Source organism: Hemitrygon akajei, chromosome 6, assembly GCF_048418815.1.
Source record: "Hemitrygon akajei chromosome 6, sHemAka1.3, whole genome shotgun sequence".
Taxonomy (NCBI): domain Eukaryota; kingdom Metazoa; phylum Chordata; class Chondrichthyes; order Myliobatiformes; family Dasyatidae; genus Hemitrygon; species Hemitrygon akajei.
In genome coordinates this window covers 69,245,427-69,261,336 of record NC_133129.1, presented here as the reverse complement: position 1 = coordinate 69,261,336, position 15,910 = coordinate 69,245,427, and the positions used below count along the sequence as shown (strand labels likewise).

General features: G+C 40.7%; 1 protein-coding gene across 1 annotated transcript in view; it reads left to right on the top strand.

Moving 5' to 3' along the window:
• shoc1 (shortage in chiasmata 1) overlaps nucleotides 1–15,910 on the top strand; it is a 142,782-nt gene that overhangs the window by 102,639 nt on the left and 24,233 nt on the right. The window contains exons 24-25 of the mRNA XM_073048597.1: nucleotides 1,089–1,182; nucleotides 12,614–12,745. Of these exons, the coding sequence (XP_072904698.1) occupies nucleotides 1,089–1,182; nucleotides 12,614–12,745 (226 nt within the window). The remainder of the gene's footprint in view (nucleotides 1–1,088; nucleotides 1,183–12,613; nucleotides 12,746–15,910) is intronic.

The following is a 15,910-nucleotide window of genomic DNA, read 5'->3' as shown; positions in this document are numbered from 1 at the left end:
AATGCATGAATCCATTTATTCCTCAGCTTCTTTTAGATCCTTGACCCGTAATTATACCCTTTATCAAAAAATGCTCTCATACTCATTTAGATTGAAATTAATTTGCAATTATTGCTCATACTGTATGTATGTTGTAGTCTTCTTGTATTTTGTTATGCTGTTTGCAGATCTGATGCATATTGTCAGTACTTTGGGGTCTATCCCACAGTTGGCCACTAGAAGCCCTCAGTGGGCTTTTGGTTTTCAAACATCCTAGCCTGGCCTTATTACTTGTATGGTAATTGACTACACCTGTGCCTAGTTATTCGGAGTATTTAAGTTTCGTGAGTCCTTTGCTCAGTCTTTAGGCTAGCATTTGATAGGGTGCTTGTCTTGTAAATCCAGTGCTGTATTCCTTTTGAGTATTGTTTATCCCTTGCCTTGTATTTTGGACCTATTTTAGAACTTTGGATTCAGTCTGTTGTGTTTTGGAATTGTTTTCCTGCTCATTTTTGAGTCCTGATTTTGTTATATCAAACCACTGTCCAGCCTCTGATTTGGATTATTATCTTTGTATTGGAACTGTGCTGAAAAAGCAAAATACCCAGTAAAATACCTGTCTGTTTATTCATTTTGGCCTCCCATGTGATCTCTGCACTTGGTTTCATTTCTTACTGATCCTCTTGGGTACAGTGATAGAGTTCTGGACTTCGAGGCCCAAGCCCCAGGTCCAAGTCCACACAGGCCTGACATGCATAATTTTAAACTGCCAGTTAAACAATATAATAAATTGTTTGAAATGTCAACATTTGTGTAAGAGCAGGGAAATCTTTATTCTCTTCCTGGTGGTATGATTTTTGTACTCATCCATTTCTTTCTCATGCATTGAAAATACGCTCAATGCACACACTTTTCTACATCATTATCTTTATAGGATACTCATAGGAAAGCAAGTAAACATTGTTTTTAATCAGGTTTTTGTAAAATTACCCATCCAGGAATGCGATCCCATCTGGTAGTAGAGCCTGTTGAAACTATGTTGATAACTGTTTATTTGATTTTAGTTTTTTGAAGTACTTCTGGTAGCCTGTTATTTTCTTTCTTTCCAGGTACTGTTTGAATGAGAAGGTTTTTCACAATGTTACCTTGATCTATGCAGCATTAGTACTATTCGTGCTGAAATCTGAGGAAACTGAAATTAAGGTATAACAGTAGATGATGATGAATTTGTCAATAAAATTACTTTTTCTCTAATTGCGCAAGACAAATTTCCAAAATGGTTCTCCTATTCAACTAGCACAGAAACCTGGATAAATGGGTGTTTATTATGAACACAGATTTTTCTGGGATTTTAGAAGCACTTTGAATTAAGTTAATGCTAATATGTTGGGCAAACCCTGTGGAGTTCGGATGGATCAAGCTGCACATTATTATTGTAAGTTATTTGAATTCTTCAATATTTTTTGTAGCAATAAATTTAAGCTCAACCAAACTGAGCCGTGTGCAATATCTTTAACAGGGTGCAAACAGAGTGATAACGGGTTACAATATTTTCCAAGTATACTGTATAGATCATCTTTGTTAATTCTTTTTGATCTTGATCATTCCCACAACTTGTTAAGCAAGCCCTGTGATTTTCAAAGGCTAGCTCTGTCAGTTACTCTCATACTCAGTTAATGTTGATTCATTATGACATAATGTTTTTATGAGGTGAAAAGGGTCAGCAACTTTAAATTCCTTGGTCTTATCATTTCAGAGGATCTGTCCTGGATCCAGCACATAAGTGTCATTATGAAGAAAGCATGACAGTTCCTCTACTTTAAGAAATTTGCAAAGATTAGCATATCATCTAAAGCTTTGACAAACTATTATAGATGTGCAGTGGAGAGTATTTTGACTGGTTACTCATGCCTAGTATGGAAACACTAAATCCTTGAATGGAAATGCTAACAAAAAGTGGTGGATGCAGCCCAGTCCATCATGGGTAAACCCCCCCCCCCCACATCATTGATTACATCTACGTGTTACATCTATGTGGAGCATTGTCACAGGAAAGCAGCATCCATCATCAAGGACTCCTACCATCCAGGCTATGCTCTCTTCTCACTGCTGCCATCAGCAAGAAGGTATAGGAACCTCAAAACCCTCACCAGGAGGTTCAGGAAGTCATTACCCCCTCAACCATTAGGCTCTTGAACTAGAGGGGTTAATTTCACTCAACTTCACTCTCTCCATCACTGAACTGTGCCCACAACCTATGGACTCACTTTCAAGACTCTTCATCTCATGTTCTTGATTCTTTCTTATTTTTTATTTTTGTATTTGCAATTAGTTGTCTTTTGCACATTGTCCACCCTGTGAGTGCAGTCTTTCATTGATTCTGTTCTGTCTCTTGTATTTACTGTGAATGCCCACAGGAAAATGAATCGCAGGATTGTATATGGTGACATATATGTACTTTGATAATAAACTTACTTTGAACTTTGTTTATACATTTCCATCGATGCTGCTTGATGTGCTGAGTTCTTCCAGCATTTTGTGTGTGTTGCTTTGGATTTCCAGCATCAGCAGAATATGTTTGTCATTAAGACAGAACATGTTACTGTGCAAAACAGCCCCAGAATGAGAAATTCCTTCAAAAACACCATATGTTAACATATTATGTAGGATTATAAAATGATGCCACACCGAAACAGACCTTTTGGCACAGTTGTCTATCATAATGTCTATCTACCTGAATCCCATTTCCCCGCATTAGACCCATTTCCCTTTATGCATTTCTTATCTATGTACAGCTGCTTCCAAATGCCTTTTCAACTTTATAAGTTAGTCTGCTTCCACCACCTTCTCTGCCAGGTTTTTCCAGGTAACCACTACTCTCTATGCCAAGAACTTCCACCTCAGATCCCCTTTTTAATAAAAAATGTAATTCCCCTCTCACCTGTCCTATTTTGCTAGATATCCTAGGGAAAAGGACTCTGACTATCTAATCAATTTATGCCCTTCAAAATTTCATAAACCTCTCTAAGGTCACACCCCCCACCCCCAACTTCCAACTCCTACATTCCAGTAACAATAAACTCAGATGATACAATCTCTTCAAACTACATGCTCCTTTGGCAACATTCCAGTGACTCACTTCTACATTCTCTCTATTGCTACCATGTCCCTTCTGTTGTGTGACAACCGGATCTGTGCACAGTTTTCCAAGTGCAGTCTAACCAACGTTCTTTTTATTGCTGCAACATGATGTCACAACTCTTGCACTCGCTTCCTCAGCCTACGAAGAGAAGTATACCAAATGTGTTCTTCACTGCCCTCTGTCGTGGGCAAAGTACTGGAGAGTTTAACATCGGTAGCTGAGCAAAGGGCGCTGAGTAGGCTAAGGTCAATTATGGATAACTCTGAACATCCTCTACATAGCACCATCCAGAGACAGAGAAGCAGTTTCAGCGACAGGTTACTATCGATGCAATGCTCCTCAGACAGGATGAAGAGGTCAATACTCCCCAATGCCATTAGGCTTTACAATTCTACCGCCAGGACTTAAGAACTTTTTAAAGCTATTATTAATGCTTTTTGAGATGGTGATTTAGATGCATATCATATTTTTTTTACTGAGTTAAGTATTGTATGTAATTAGTTTTGCTACAACAAGTGTATGGGACATTGGAAAAAAGTTGAATTTCCCCATGGGGATGAATAAAGTATCTATCTATCTATCTATCTATCTATCTATCTATCAGTATCACCACCTTCAGGGAGTTATGAACTTGCACCACAAAGTCCCTCTGAGCATCGGTGTTTGTAAGTTTCTGCCAAAATTTAATTCCCAAAGACAATTACCTAACAATGTGTGGATTAAACGATTTGCCACTGTTTCACCTAACTTTCCAGCTGATCTGTGTCCCATTATATCCTTAGACAATTGTTTTCTCTATCTACGACTCTGCCAATTTTTATTATGTCAGACCACCTATATTCTCAACCAAGTAATTTAGAGATTGCAAACAACAGAGATCCCTAAGGTGCACCACGTAATAGACTTCCAGTCAAAAATCAGCCACCTCTATTACATTCTGCCTCCTATCACCGTGCCAGTCCTGGAGATTTTGATCGTTAACTTCTAGTCCAGCTTACCATGCAGGGTCTTGTCAAAAGCCTTGCCTAAGTCCATGTAAACCATATCTACGATGCTGCCTTCATCCATTTTCTTTTTTACCTCCTCAAAAAATGTCATTCAGTTGCATGCTCTTCCTTGCACAAAACTAACTCTTCCTTTTCAGTCCCTGCCTTTCCAAGTTCAAACTAAGGCCTGCCTCTCAGAATCTTGTCTGACTCTTCCCTACCATTGTTGTTAGGCTCCCTAGCCTGTAGTTTCTAGGTTTATCTCTACTGTCCTTTTTAAATGAGGGTAACTTTAGTTATCTTCCAATCTTCTTGTACCTCAATCAAGGCGATCAAAGATTGCCCTAGCAACTTTCACCCTCGCTTCCCTTAACAACTTGGGTTGGATCCTATTAGGCCTCGGGGAATCAGCTGCCCTAATATGTACCAATATTTCTAACATTACCTCCTACCTGATACATGTGTAATTATCAATGTACCCTTCCCTTAACTCTCCACATCCTTTGGTGAATAACCAGTGCACTAATTCAGGACCTTGTTCATATTCTGTGACTTTTTTTTATGTCCAAGAGACCAACTCTATCTTTAGTTACCTTTTCTGCTTCTAAGGTATTGAAATTGGTTAATTATCATCACATGTACCGAAGTACAGTGAAAGGCATGTCTTGCATTCTGTTCATACAGATCAATCCTTTGCACTGGGGCATTGACGTAGCACAAGGTGAAACAAAAACGAATACAGAATTAAGTGTAACAGTTACAAATGCAATGCAGGTACATAATAAGTTTCAAAGCCATATCAAAGTAGATTGTAATGTCAAGAGTCCATCTTATACTAGGGAACCATTTGGTAATGTTATAGCAGGCGAGATCCTGTGTTTGAGCCTGATGTATATCCCTTCAGGCTTTTGTATCTTCTGCTTTATGGGAGAGGGTGGAAAGAAAATATCTGGGCTGGGTAGGATCTTTGATTATGCTGCCTGTTTTAATGAGGCAATGAGAAGTATAGACAGATTCCCTGAAGGGGAGGCTGGTTTCCATGATGTGGCTAAGCTGTGTCCACAATGCTCTGCTGTTTCTTGCAGTCGTGTGCATAGCAGTTGCCAAAAGAAAGCCATTATGCATCCAGATAGGATGCTTTCTATGGTGCATCAATAAAAATTGGCAAGGGCAGAAGGGCATTCTAAATTCCTTTTGCCTCCCAAGGAAGTAGAGGCATTAGAAAGCTTTCTTGGCCTTAGCATCTACGTAGTTGGACCAGGATAGGCAATTGATGATGTTCACTCCTAGGAACTTGAAGCTCTCAACCCTCTCAAATTCAAATATACCATTTTTGTTTCATACCCTTACAGGGTAGATTATGAACTCTTACTATTCTACTTTTAAATGCCTCCAATTTACTGGATGTTGTTTCCCTCTCTTGCAGCTGCTGCTTATCTACTTCTGACACATTCTGCCTTACGTTAATGAAAGCTGCATTCCCCAAGTTTAGGGCACCATCTCAAGGACCAACCTTATCTTTTTCCACGACTACCTTGACACTTACCAAGCTGTTGTCATTGTTCTGTACGTCTTCCTGGACAGACACTTTTATTGCTTGCCCATCCTTTGTTCTGTAAGTTGAGGTTTAGTACAGTCCTCCCTAGTAGGTTTCTATGTAATGCTTCAACACACACTCTTGGATGGATTTTACAAATTTCACCCCAACTAAAGCCTCTTCCATTAAGGCACTCTCCAAAGATTCCCCACCATTCCAACTCTCTTGTTTTCACACTTTTCTGCAATCTGCTTACATTTCTGATCTTCTAATTTCTGCTGTTTGGATGACTATTGTATAATAGCAACAAAGTCAAGTTTATTGTCATGTGCACAGTACATGTATTCACGGGTGCAAGGAAAGACTTACTTGCAGCATCATAGGCATATAGCAGCAGATATGCAGCATTCACAAGAAAACACATAAATTATACATGAATTATACACCATTTTTACAAGGAAGAATATAATTAGAGCATAAAGTCCATTTTATAGTGCAAAATGGAAATAACTCTTGTTCAATGGTAATTGCAAAAAGATGGTTTGGTCCATATGGTTGGGATCTTTGATGACACTGCCTCCTGTAGAGACTTACGGTGGAAGGAAGGGAAGTGCCTGTGATATATTAAGCTGAGTACTTTCTTGATCAGGCCTTTCATATTACCCATATAGCCTCAATTGGTCACACTCCTGGCTATCTTTTCTGATTACTGCTGTAATGCCCTCCTTGATTAGTGTAACACTCCTGCCCCCTTGGCACCACACTTTACCTGAAACACCTTCACTCTGGAACATTGAACCATAGTTCTGTAATCACAGCTATATCATAGTACCTTGTTTAATCCACACTCTCGGCTCATCCATTTTACTGTGAACTTGCATTAAAGTAAATGTAGTTAAGTCTACCAGCCCTCTCATGCTTTCCCTCCTGTCTCTTTCTGCTCTTCCCATTGGACTTGCCCATTTGTGAGTCAGCTTCCTTACTTATTTAGGATATTAGTAATTAACTACTATTTCATTGTCTCATTTTCACTTTCATGTCTTCTTTGTCTATCTTGTTTTACAAAGCAGATCGGCATTGGTCAGACTACATATGTAGAGTATTGTGAGTTTTTTTGGGCCCTGTATCTAAAAGGATGTGCTAGCACTGGAGAGGATGTTTACATGAACGATCCCAGGAATGAAAGGGTTAACGTATAATGAGACAACCAGAAGTGAACAGAATACTCCAAGTGTGGTTTAACTAGAGATTGCTAGAACTGCAACATTACTTCTTGGCTCTTGAACTCGACCCCCAGCTAATGAAAGCCAACACACCATACACCACCTTAACCACCCTAACTTACATTGGAACTTTGAGGTATCTGTGGACATGGACTCCAAGATCTCTCTGTTCCTCCACACTGCTAAGAATCTTTCCAATAACACTGTATTCTGGCTTCTAATTTGACCTTCCAAAGTGCATCACTTCACACTTTAACATGTTGGACTCCATTTGCCACTTCTCAGTCCAGCTCTGCATCCTTCAATGTTCTGTTGTAGCCTCCATCAACCTTCCACTAACCTTTGTGTCATCTGCATGCTTACAAACCCACCTTCCACTTCCTTATCTACTACCACTCTCTGGCTTGTGTGGACAGAAGGCAATCGTGTATATTAATGATTTAGATGAAAATGTAGGTGCCATGATCAGTTTGCAGATGATGCCTAAATTGGTGGTATAGTGGACAGTGAAGAAAATATGCAAAGGTTACAACAATATATTGATCAATTGAGAAAGGGGCCAAAGGAATGATAAGACCATAAGATATAGGAGCAGAAGTGGGCCATTCAGCTCATCGAGTCTGCTCTGCCATTCAATCATGGGCTGATCCAACTCTTCCAGTCATCCCATTCCCCTGCTTTCACCTCATACCCTTTGATGCCCTGGCTAATCAAGAACCTATCTATCTCTGCCTTAAATACGCTGAATGACTTGGCTTCCACAGCTGCTTGTGGCAACAAATTACACGGATTTGCCACCCTCTGACTAAAGTAATTTATCTGCATTTCAGTTCTAAAAGGATGTCCTTCAATTCTGAAGTCATGCTGTCTTGTCCTAGAATCCCTACCATGGGAAATAACTTCACCATATCTAATCTGTTCAGGCCTTTTAACAATTGGAGTGAGATTTCCCCCCCCCCCCCCATTCTCCTGAACTCCAGGGAATATAGCCCAAGAGCTGCCAGACGTTCCTCATATGGTAACCCTTTCATTTCTGGAATCATTCTCATGAATCTTCTCTGAATTCTCTCCAATATCAGTATATCCTTTCTAAAATAAGGAGCTCAAAACTGCACACAATACTCCAAGTGTGGTCTCACAAGTACCTTATAGAGCCTCAACATCACATCCCTGCTCTTATATTCTGTACCTCTAGAAATGAATGCCAACATTGCATTTGCCTTCTTCACAACCAACTCAACCTGGAGGTTAACCTTTAGGGTATCTTGTACAAGGACTCCCACGTCCCTTTGTATCTCTGCATTTTGAATTCTCTCCCCATCTAAATAATAGCCTGCCCGTTTATTTATTCCACCAAAGTGCATGACCATACACTTTCTAACATTGTATTTCATTTGCCACCTGTTTGCCCATTCCCCTAAAATATCTAAAACTCTCTGCAGGCTCTCTGTTTCCTCAACACTACCCACTCCTCCACCTATCTGTATCATCGGCAAATTTAGTCACAAATCCATTAAAACTGTAGTCCAAATCATTGACATAGTTTCCCTTCTGCTGCTTTCCACTCTTCTTAAATAGCGGAGTAACATTTCCAATTTTCCAGTCATCCACAATCTCTCCAGCTACTTCCTTCAGAACCCAAGGGTGCATTCCATCAGGTCCAGGAAATTTATCCACCCTCAGACCATTAAGCAACACACACAAAATGCTGGTGGAACTCAGCAGCCCAAGCAGCATCTATAGGAAGAAGTACAATTGATGTTTTGGGCTGAGACCCTTTGTCACGACCATTAAGCTTCCTGAGCACCTTCTCAGTCGTAACTTTCACTGCACCAACTTCACTTCCCTGACACTCTTGAATGTCCGGTATACTGTAGATGCCTTCCACTGTGAAGACTGATGCAAAATACGCATTCAGTTCCTCTGCCATCTCTGCATCTCTCATTACAATATCTCCAGCATCATTTTGTATTGGTCCTATATCTACCCTCGACTCCCTTTTACCCTTTATATACTTAAAAAAGCGTTTAATATCTTCTTTGATATTAGTCACCAGCTGCCTCTCATAGTTCATCTTTTCCTTCCAAATGACCTTCTTAGTTTCCTTTTGCAAGTTCTTAAAAGCTTCCCAATCCTCTATCTTCCCACTAGCTCTGGCTTCCTTGTATGCCCTCTCTTTTGCTTTTACTTTAGCTCTGACTTCACTTGTCAGCTAACGTAGTGTTCTTCTTCCCTTTGAAAATTTCTTCTTATTTGGAATATATATCTGTCTTGCACTTCCCTGATTTTTTTGCAGAAACTCCAGCCATTGCTGCTCTGCTGTCTTTCCTGCAAATGTCCCTTTCCAGTCAACTTCAGCCAGTTTCCCTTTCATGCCATTGTAATTTCCTTTATTCCATTGAAATACCAACACATTGGATTTTATTTTTTCCCTCTCAAACTTCAATGTGATGTCGATCATATTGCGATCAATGTTAGGGGTTCCTTAACATTAAGATCTCTTATCACCTTATGATCATTGCACAACACCCAGTCCAGCACAGCCAATCCCCTGGTGGGCTCAATAACAAGCTGTTCTCAAAAGCCATCCCTTAGACATTCTACAAATTCTCTCTCTTGTGATCCAGTACTGACCTAGTTTTCCCAATTCACTTTCATGTTAAAATCCCTATCGATTATCATGACATTGCCTTTCTGACATGCCTGTTCTATCTCCTGCTGTAATTTGTAATCCACATCACGGCAACTGTTTGGAGGCCTGTATACAACTGCCATTAGGGTCCTTTTACCGTTGCCATTTCTTAACTCAACCCATAGAGAATCTACACCTTCCTATTCTATGTCATCTCTTTCCAATGATTTAATATTATTTCTTATATGCAGAGCCACACCACCCCCTCTGCCTACTAACCTATCTTTCTGATATACCGTATATCCTTGGATGTTCAGTTGCCAATGGCAGCCATCCTTTAGCCAAGTTTCAGAGATGGCCACAACATCATATTTGCCAATCTGTAGCTGAATTTTAAGATTGTCCATTTTTTTCCTTATGCTGCGTGCATTCAAATACAACACTCAGTCTAGTATTTGCTGCTTTCTGTTTTAACTGCACCATGCCTCTATTGCCCTGTATCTCATGCCACTGGCTTTGATTAAGCTTCATCTTCTGCCTGTTCTTTTTATAATCTTTGTTGCACGCTATCTTTGATTTATTTCTGTTTTTCCCTTCCTCAGCCCTATCCCTCCGATTCCCATCCCCCTGCCAAATTAGTTTAAACCATCCCTAACAACTCTATTAAATGTAGGATATTGGACCCCTTTGGGTTCAGGTGTAACCCGTCCTTTTTGTACAGGTTGTACCTCCCCCAGAAGAGGCCCCGATGATCCAGGAATCTGAACCCCTACCCCCTACACCAGTCTCTCAGCCACACATTAATATGCCTAATCATGTTATTCTTGCACTCGCTAGCACATGGCATAGGCAACAATCCTGAAATTACTACCCTAGAGGTGCTGCCTTTCAGCTTCTAACCTAACTCCCTGAATTCTCTCTTCAGGACCTCCTCCCTTTTTCTACCTATGTCATTGGTACCAACGTGTACCAAGTCTTCTGGCTGTTCACTCTCTCCCTTCAGAATACTCTATACCCAGTCCAAGACATCCCATACCCTGGCACCTGGGAGGTAACACACCATGCTAGTATCTCTATCAGGCTGACAGATAGAGATCTGTTCCCCTCACTATAGAATCCCATATGACTGGTGTATTCCTCATCTTCCTCATTCCCTTTTGCACCACGGAACCAGGCTCAATGCCAAAGACCCGATCTCCGTGTTTATCCTCTGTCAGGTCATCCCCCTCAACCATATCCAAAATGAAATAACGATTACTGAGGGGGATGGCCACAGGGGTCCTCTCTACTATCTAAGCTCTTTCCCTTGCTTCCCTGACCGTCACCCACTTATCTAACTTCTGCAGCCTCGGGATGACCAACTCCCTGTAGCTCCTCTCTATCTCCTGTTCACTCTCCCTAATAAGATGTAGGTCATCGAGCTGCAGCTCCAGCTCCCTAACACGGTTTCTCAGGAGCTGCATCTCAGTGCACCTGGCCATCTGGGAAACTGGAAGATTCCCAGGATTCCCACATCCAACACCCAGACCAAAAAGCTAACCTTGCCGACATGATTACTATTGCTCAAAGATAAAATGCAAAGAAAAACCAAAAACGAAGTCCATTTATCTTGCCGAAGCTGCCTGAATGAGCAAAAGCCTGTCGCTTCTACTCTCACCACTGGCCTATTCCCGACAATGGCCGCTCTACTTATCCCTTCTGTACTTTTATTTAGTTCGTCGAGCTCAGTTGCCACCATTGATATGCCCCGCACAATGGATTAATGCCTGCGAAGCTCCCATTTTAAATCACCGTCTCTGACCTGCGAGAAACACTCCTCTGTCGAGCTCAGTTGCTGCCACTGATAGGCCCCACACAATGGAATTTAGACTGTTGCTTGGATAGGAAGTGCTTACAGGGATATGTGATTAGCTGAAGTAAGCATCTTGTTTGGCATGGACTGAAGAGCCTGTTCCTGTATAATTCTATGAATTAATGAATCTATAAGCATTAAGCCTTGGTGAAATACAACAAATTCTTTGACTGGGGGAACCACCAACTCCTTTTTTGTTGCTGGCTGGATTTCACCAGGAAATAAAATCCAAACTGAATTTTGTAGGACAAAGATATCACACAGGCAACCTTCTGTACTGTAAACACTTGGATTTCTTGAGTGGTCCAGATATTCTATAATGGTGGGGAGCTCAGGAGGAAGTTGAGATAAATCCCTCAGTTGCCACAAGTGGCTGTGGAGGCCAAGTCATTGGGTATATTTAAGGGAGTGATAGATAGGTTTCTGATTAGCCAGGGTATCAAAGGGTATGGGGAGAAGGCAGGGAAGTGGGGATGACTAGAAGAATTGGATCAGCCCACAATTGAGTGGTGGAGCTGACTCGATAGGCTGAATGGCCTACTTCTGCTCCTATATGATTATAGATATGTCACGTTTGTCTTTTACACTTGTGTGCTAAACTCCTTCACTGTTGAACTTGGGATGTTTACAGTGCTTTGGTTACCATTCATAACGGGATATAACAGAAGGGAAGAATTGTGATATGTGCTGGACATTGGATGTTGCTGCTTCTTCTGATTAGTACCTATTGAGCCCTGTGTTGTAGCTTCACCAGGTTAACACCTCACTTTTAGATCTGCCTCTTATTTTCCCTTACAGTTCTAGCTGTTCTACATGTGTATTGGATCATTGATGGCTTCCTGGTTTAATATAATGGTAGAATGAGAAAGGTACCAGGGAATGAGATTGAAGATTACAGTGAAATGCAATTCTGCTGTTACAGAAGCCTCAGCTGCAACTCATGGATGCCTACTTATGTGCTATTTCTATGCTCTTTAATCTTGAAAGTAATATCAGATAATAGGGGTATCTTATATCTATAAAGACTGTATGGTAATCATTCCTACCAATGATATGATGGACAGATGTATCTATGGCAGGTAAAGGTGAGAATTTTATAAGCTCTCTCAGTATCCACTACAGACCTGGTCACAAAACTGCAAAGTTCAGGACTCAGAGCTTGATCAATATAGTGTCGCAAAGCTATTTTTGGTGATAAACATGAAGTACAATTTGCTGAGTAGGTTATATTTTTAGTAATTTTCTTTTTCCCATTTTTTTAGGTTGTAATTGCACCAGGAGCTACAGAGACAACCCAGCTGGTTTGCCAAATAGCAGATTTCACATTGGTTTCAAGCAACCAAGATCCATTCATATGGCTTGACAGGTCATGGCTTTCCACTGTTCCATCAGAGGTCTGTGCTTTCTGTTACAATTAATGCAAATTCCCTGCTACTGTGCTGTAGCTGTCTGAAGGTAATTCTGCACCACTGGAATATTCCATCTCAATACACAGTGAAGAATGTGAGCTTACTTCTGCTTGCTAGTGTGGTAAAAGCTTGGTGCTCACAAGAAAATACAGTAGTCTGTAAACTATGCCTGCATTAAGTATTATTCAACAGGTAGGATTATTGCCTCTTCATTAATCTCTACACACCTGGAGGGAAATCAATAAGACTGCACTTCCTTCAAAGGTTAAAAAAAATCTAAATAGTGAACAAAAAATGAACAATGAAATTTAGACTCACTTTGGATATTCATATAAATTATTAAGGAAAAAACATAAGACTTTATATAATTTTTCCAAGCATGCTGTGGAGGAGGCATTGCTGCTTGCTTCAATATGCTGCACTTCTCTGTTGGTGATGCATTTTATGACAGCCTTTAACTCACACCATCTTGTTCAGGGCCATTAGAGTGTCATAAATATGAGGAAGTCTGCAGATGCTGGAAATCCAAAGCTACCCACCCAAAATGGTGGTGGAGGAGATGGGAACTACAATGACTTCGGAAACTATCCTAATCAATCATCAAATTTTGGACCCACGAAGGATAGCAATTATGGGCGTAAAATGTTGAAGAAATTCAGCAGGTGAGGCAGCATCAATGGAAATTAATAAACAATGAACGCTTTGGGCTGAGACCTTTCTTCAGGACTGAAATGGAAGGGAAAAGACATCAGAATAAAAATGTGGGGGGAGGAGAAGGAGGCTGGCTAGAAGGTGATAGGTAAAGCCAAGTGGGAGGGAAAGATAAAAGGGCTGGAGAAGAAGGAATATGGTAGGAGTGAACCATAGGAGAAAGGGAAGGAGGAGGGGACCCAGGGGAAGTGATAGGCAGGTGAGAAGACATAAAAGGCCAGAGTATGGAATAGAAGAAAAGGTGAAAAAATTACAGGAAGGAGAAATCAATATTCATGCCATCAGGTGGAGGCTACCCAGACAGAATATAAGGTGTTGCCCCTCCACCCTGAAGGCACAAGAGGAGGCCATGGACTGACATGACAGTGGCAATGGGAATTAATGTTTGGCCACCAGGAAGTTCCACTTTGGGTAGATGGAGCGATGGAGCATTTTCCAGTTCTCAGACTGAACTTGTAATATATCCCTTCTGCATTAGTTTAAAACCCACCTAATGTTGCCTAATTTTCTATTTTGTAGCCATGCAGCAATCTTATGTGCTTCAATTTTGCTAAATAGTGTATGATGTGAGTTTATCTATACCATTTAAAACTCCACATGCATGTTAACCAGAATACCTTCATCACCTCTCCCTGTTATTTTTATCTTTTGCTAATTTCTCTTCTAGCTGTGTGGAGTATTTGCATGAATGGACCTTCTCATTTTTAGGATTAGTATTCTGGACCATTGATCTGGAGACACCAATTTAAACTTCATTTTGACAGCTGGGAAATGTAGATTCAAATAATAAAATAAATCTGGAATTAAACTCTCATTTTCGTAATTAAGATCCAAATACAATTGATTTGTTGTTCCAGCCCATCTTTTTGGTCACCGAATTACAGGAAAGATAATTGTGTGCAGATTTGGTCACTGAATTACAAGAAGGACATTAATAAGGTTGAAAGAGTGCAGAGAAGGTTTACAAGAATGTTGCCGGGACCTGAGAAACTGAGTTACCGAGAAAGGTTGAATAGGTTAGGACTTTATTCCCTGGAGCGTAGAAGAATGAGGAGAGATTTGATAGAGGTATATAAAATGATGATGGGTGTAGATGAGTGAATGCAAGCAGGCTTTTTCCACTGAGGCTAGTGGAGAAAAAAACCACAGCACATGGGTTAAGGGTGAAGGGGGAAAAGTTTAAAAGGAAGATTGGGAGGGCTTCTTCACGTAGTGATGGAAGTGTGGAATGAGCTGCCAGATGAAGTGGTAAATGTGGGCTCACATTTTAACATTTAAGAAAAACCTGGACAGGTACATGGATGAGAGGTGTATGGAGGGATAGGGTCCAGGTGCAGGTCAGTGGGACTAGGCACAGCCAAGAAGGGCCAAAAGGCCTGTTTCTGTGATGTAATGTTCTATGGTTCTATCTGATTCATCCATATCTTTTCTGGAAAGTAATTTGCCCAACTTGTCTGCTAAACCAGCTATGTCACAGAACAACCACCAGTATAGCTGAAACTAAACTACCCTTACTTAATGGTAACTAATAGTTGATAGTAAATTATATCCTGCCTGCAATATCCCTGTCCACCGAATGAATTAAAATAAATCACCAATGATGGGTTATTCTTCTCAATTGGTATGATCAAGGCATGCTATCCCATTGGGAAAAGGTGGGAAATAACTTTTAAAATGGGAATATTATCTCTAACTTTATCATAGTGAAATATCTATCTTAATTAAGGAGTTAAATGAATGATTTATTTTCCTGGATATAGCTGTTAATTTTACTCTATATGTTATGGTCCTGCTACATGAATAAGATTAATCTTATTCATGACCCAGTGCAGATTTGGAGACCACTTCACTGAGCACCTGTGCTCCATCTGCCAGAAAAAGCGGAATGTCCTAGTGGCCCCCTATTTTAATTCCACTTCCTATTCCCATTCTGACATATCAGTCCATGGCCTCTTCTACTGCAGCGCTGAGGCCACACTCAGGTTGGAGGAGCAACACCTTATATTCTGTCTGAGGAGCCTCCAATCTGATGGTATGAACATCGATTTCTCAAACTTCTGGTAATGTCTCCCCCCACTCCTTCACTATTCCCCATTCTCATTTCCCTCTCTCAGCTTATCTCCTCACCTGCCTATCTTTTTCCTCTGTTGTTCCTCCTACTTTTCTTTCTGCCATGGCCTTCTGTCCTCTCCTATCAGATACCCACTTCTCTATTCCTGTATCTCTTTATTTCACCCCTCTCCCCCACCCCCCAGTTTCACCTCTCACCTTATGGTTCTTCCTCCATTCCCCCCAACTTCTTACTTCTAATTTCTCATCTTTTTTCCCTCCAGTCTTGATAAAGGGTCTCGGTCTGGAACATCAACTGTACACTTTTCCATAGATGCTGCCTAGCCTATATGTTCCTCCAGCATTTTGTGTGTGTTGCTTGGATTTCCA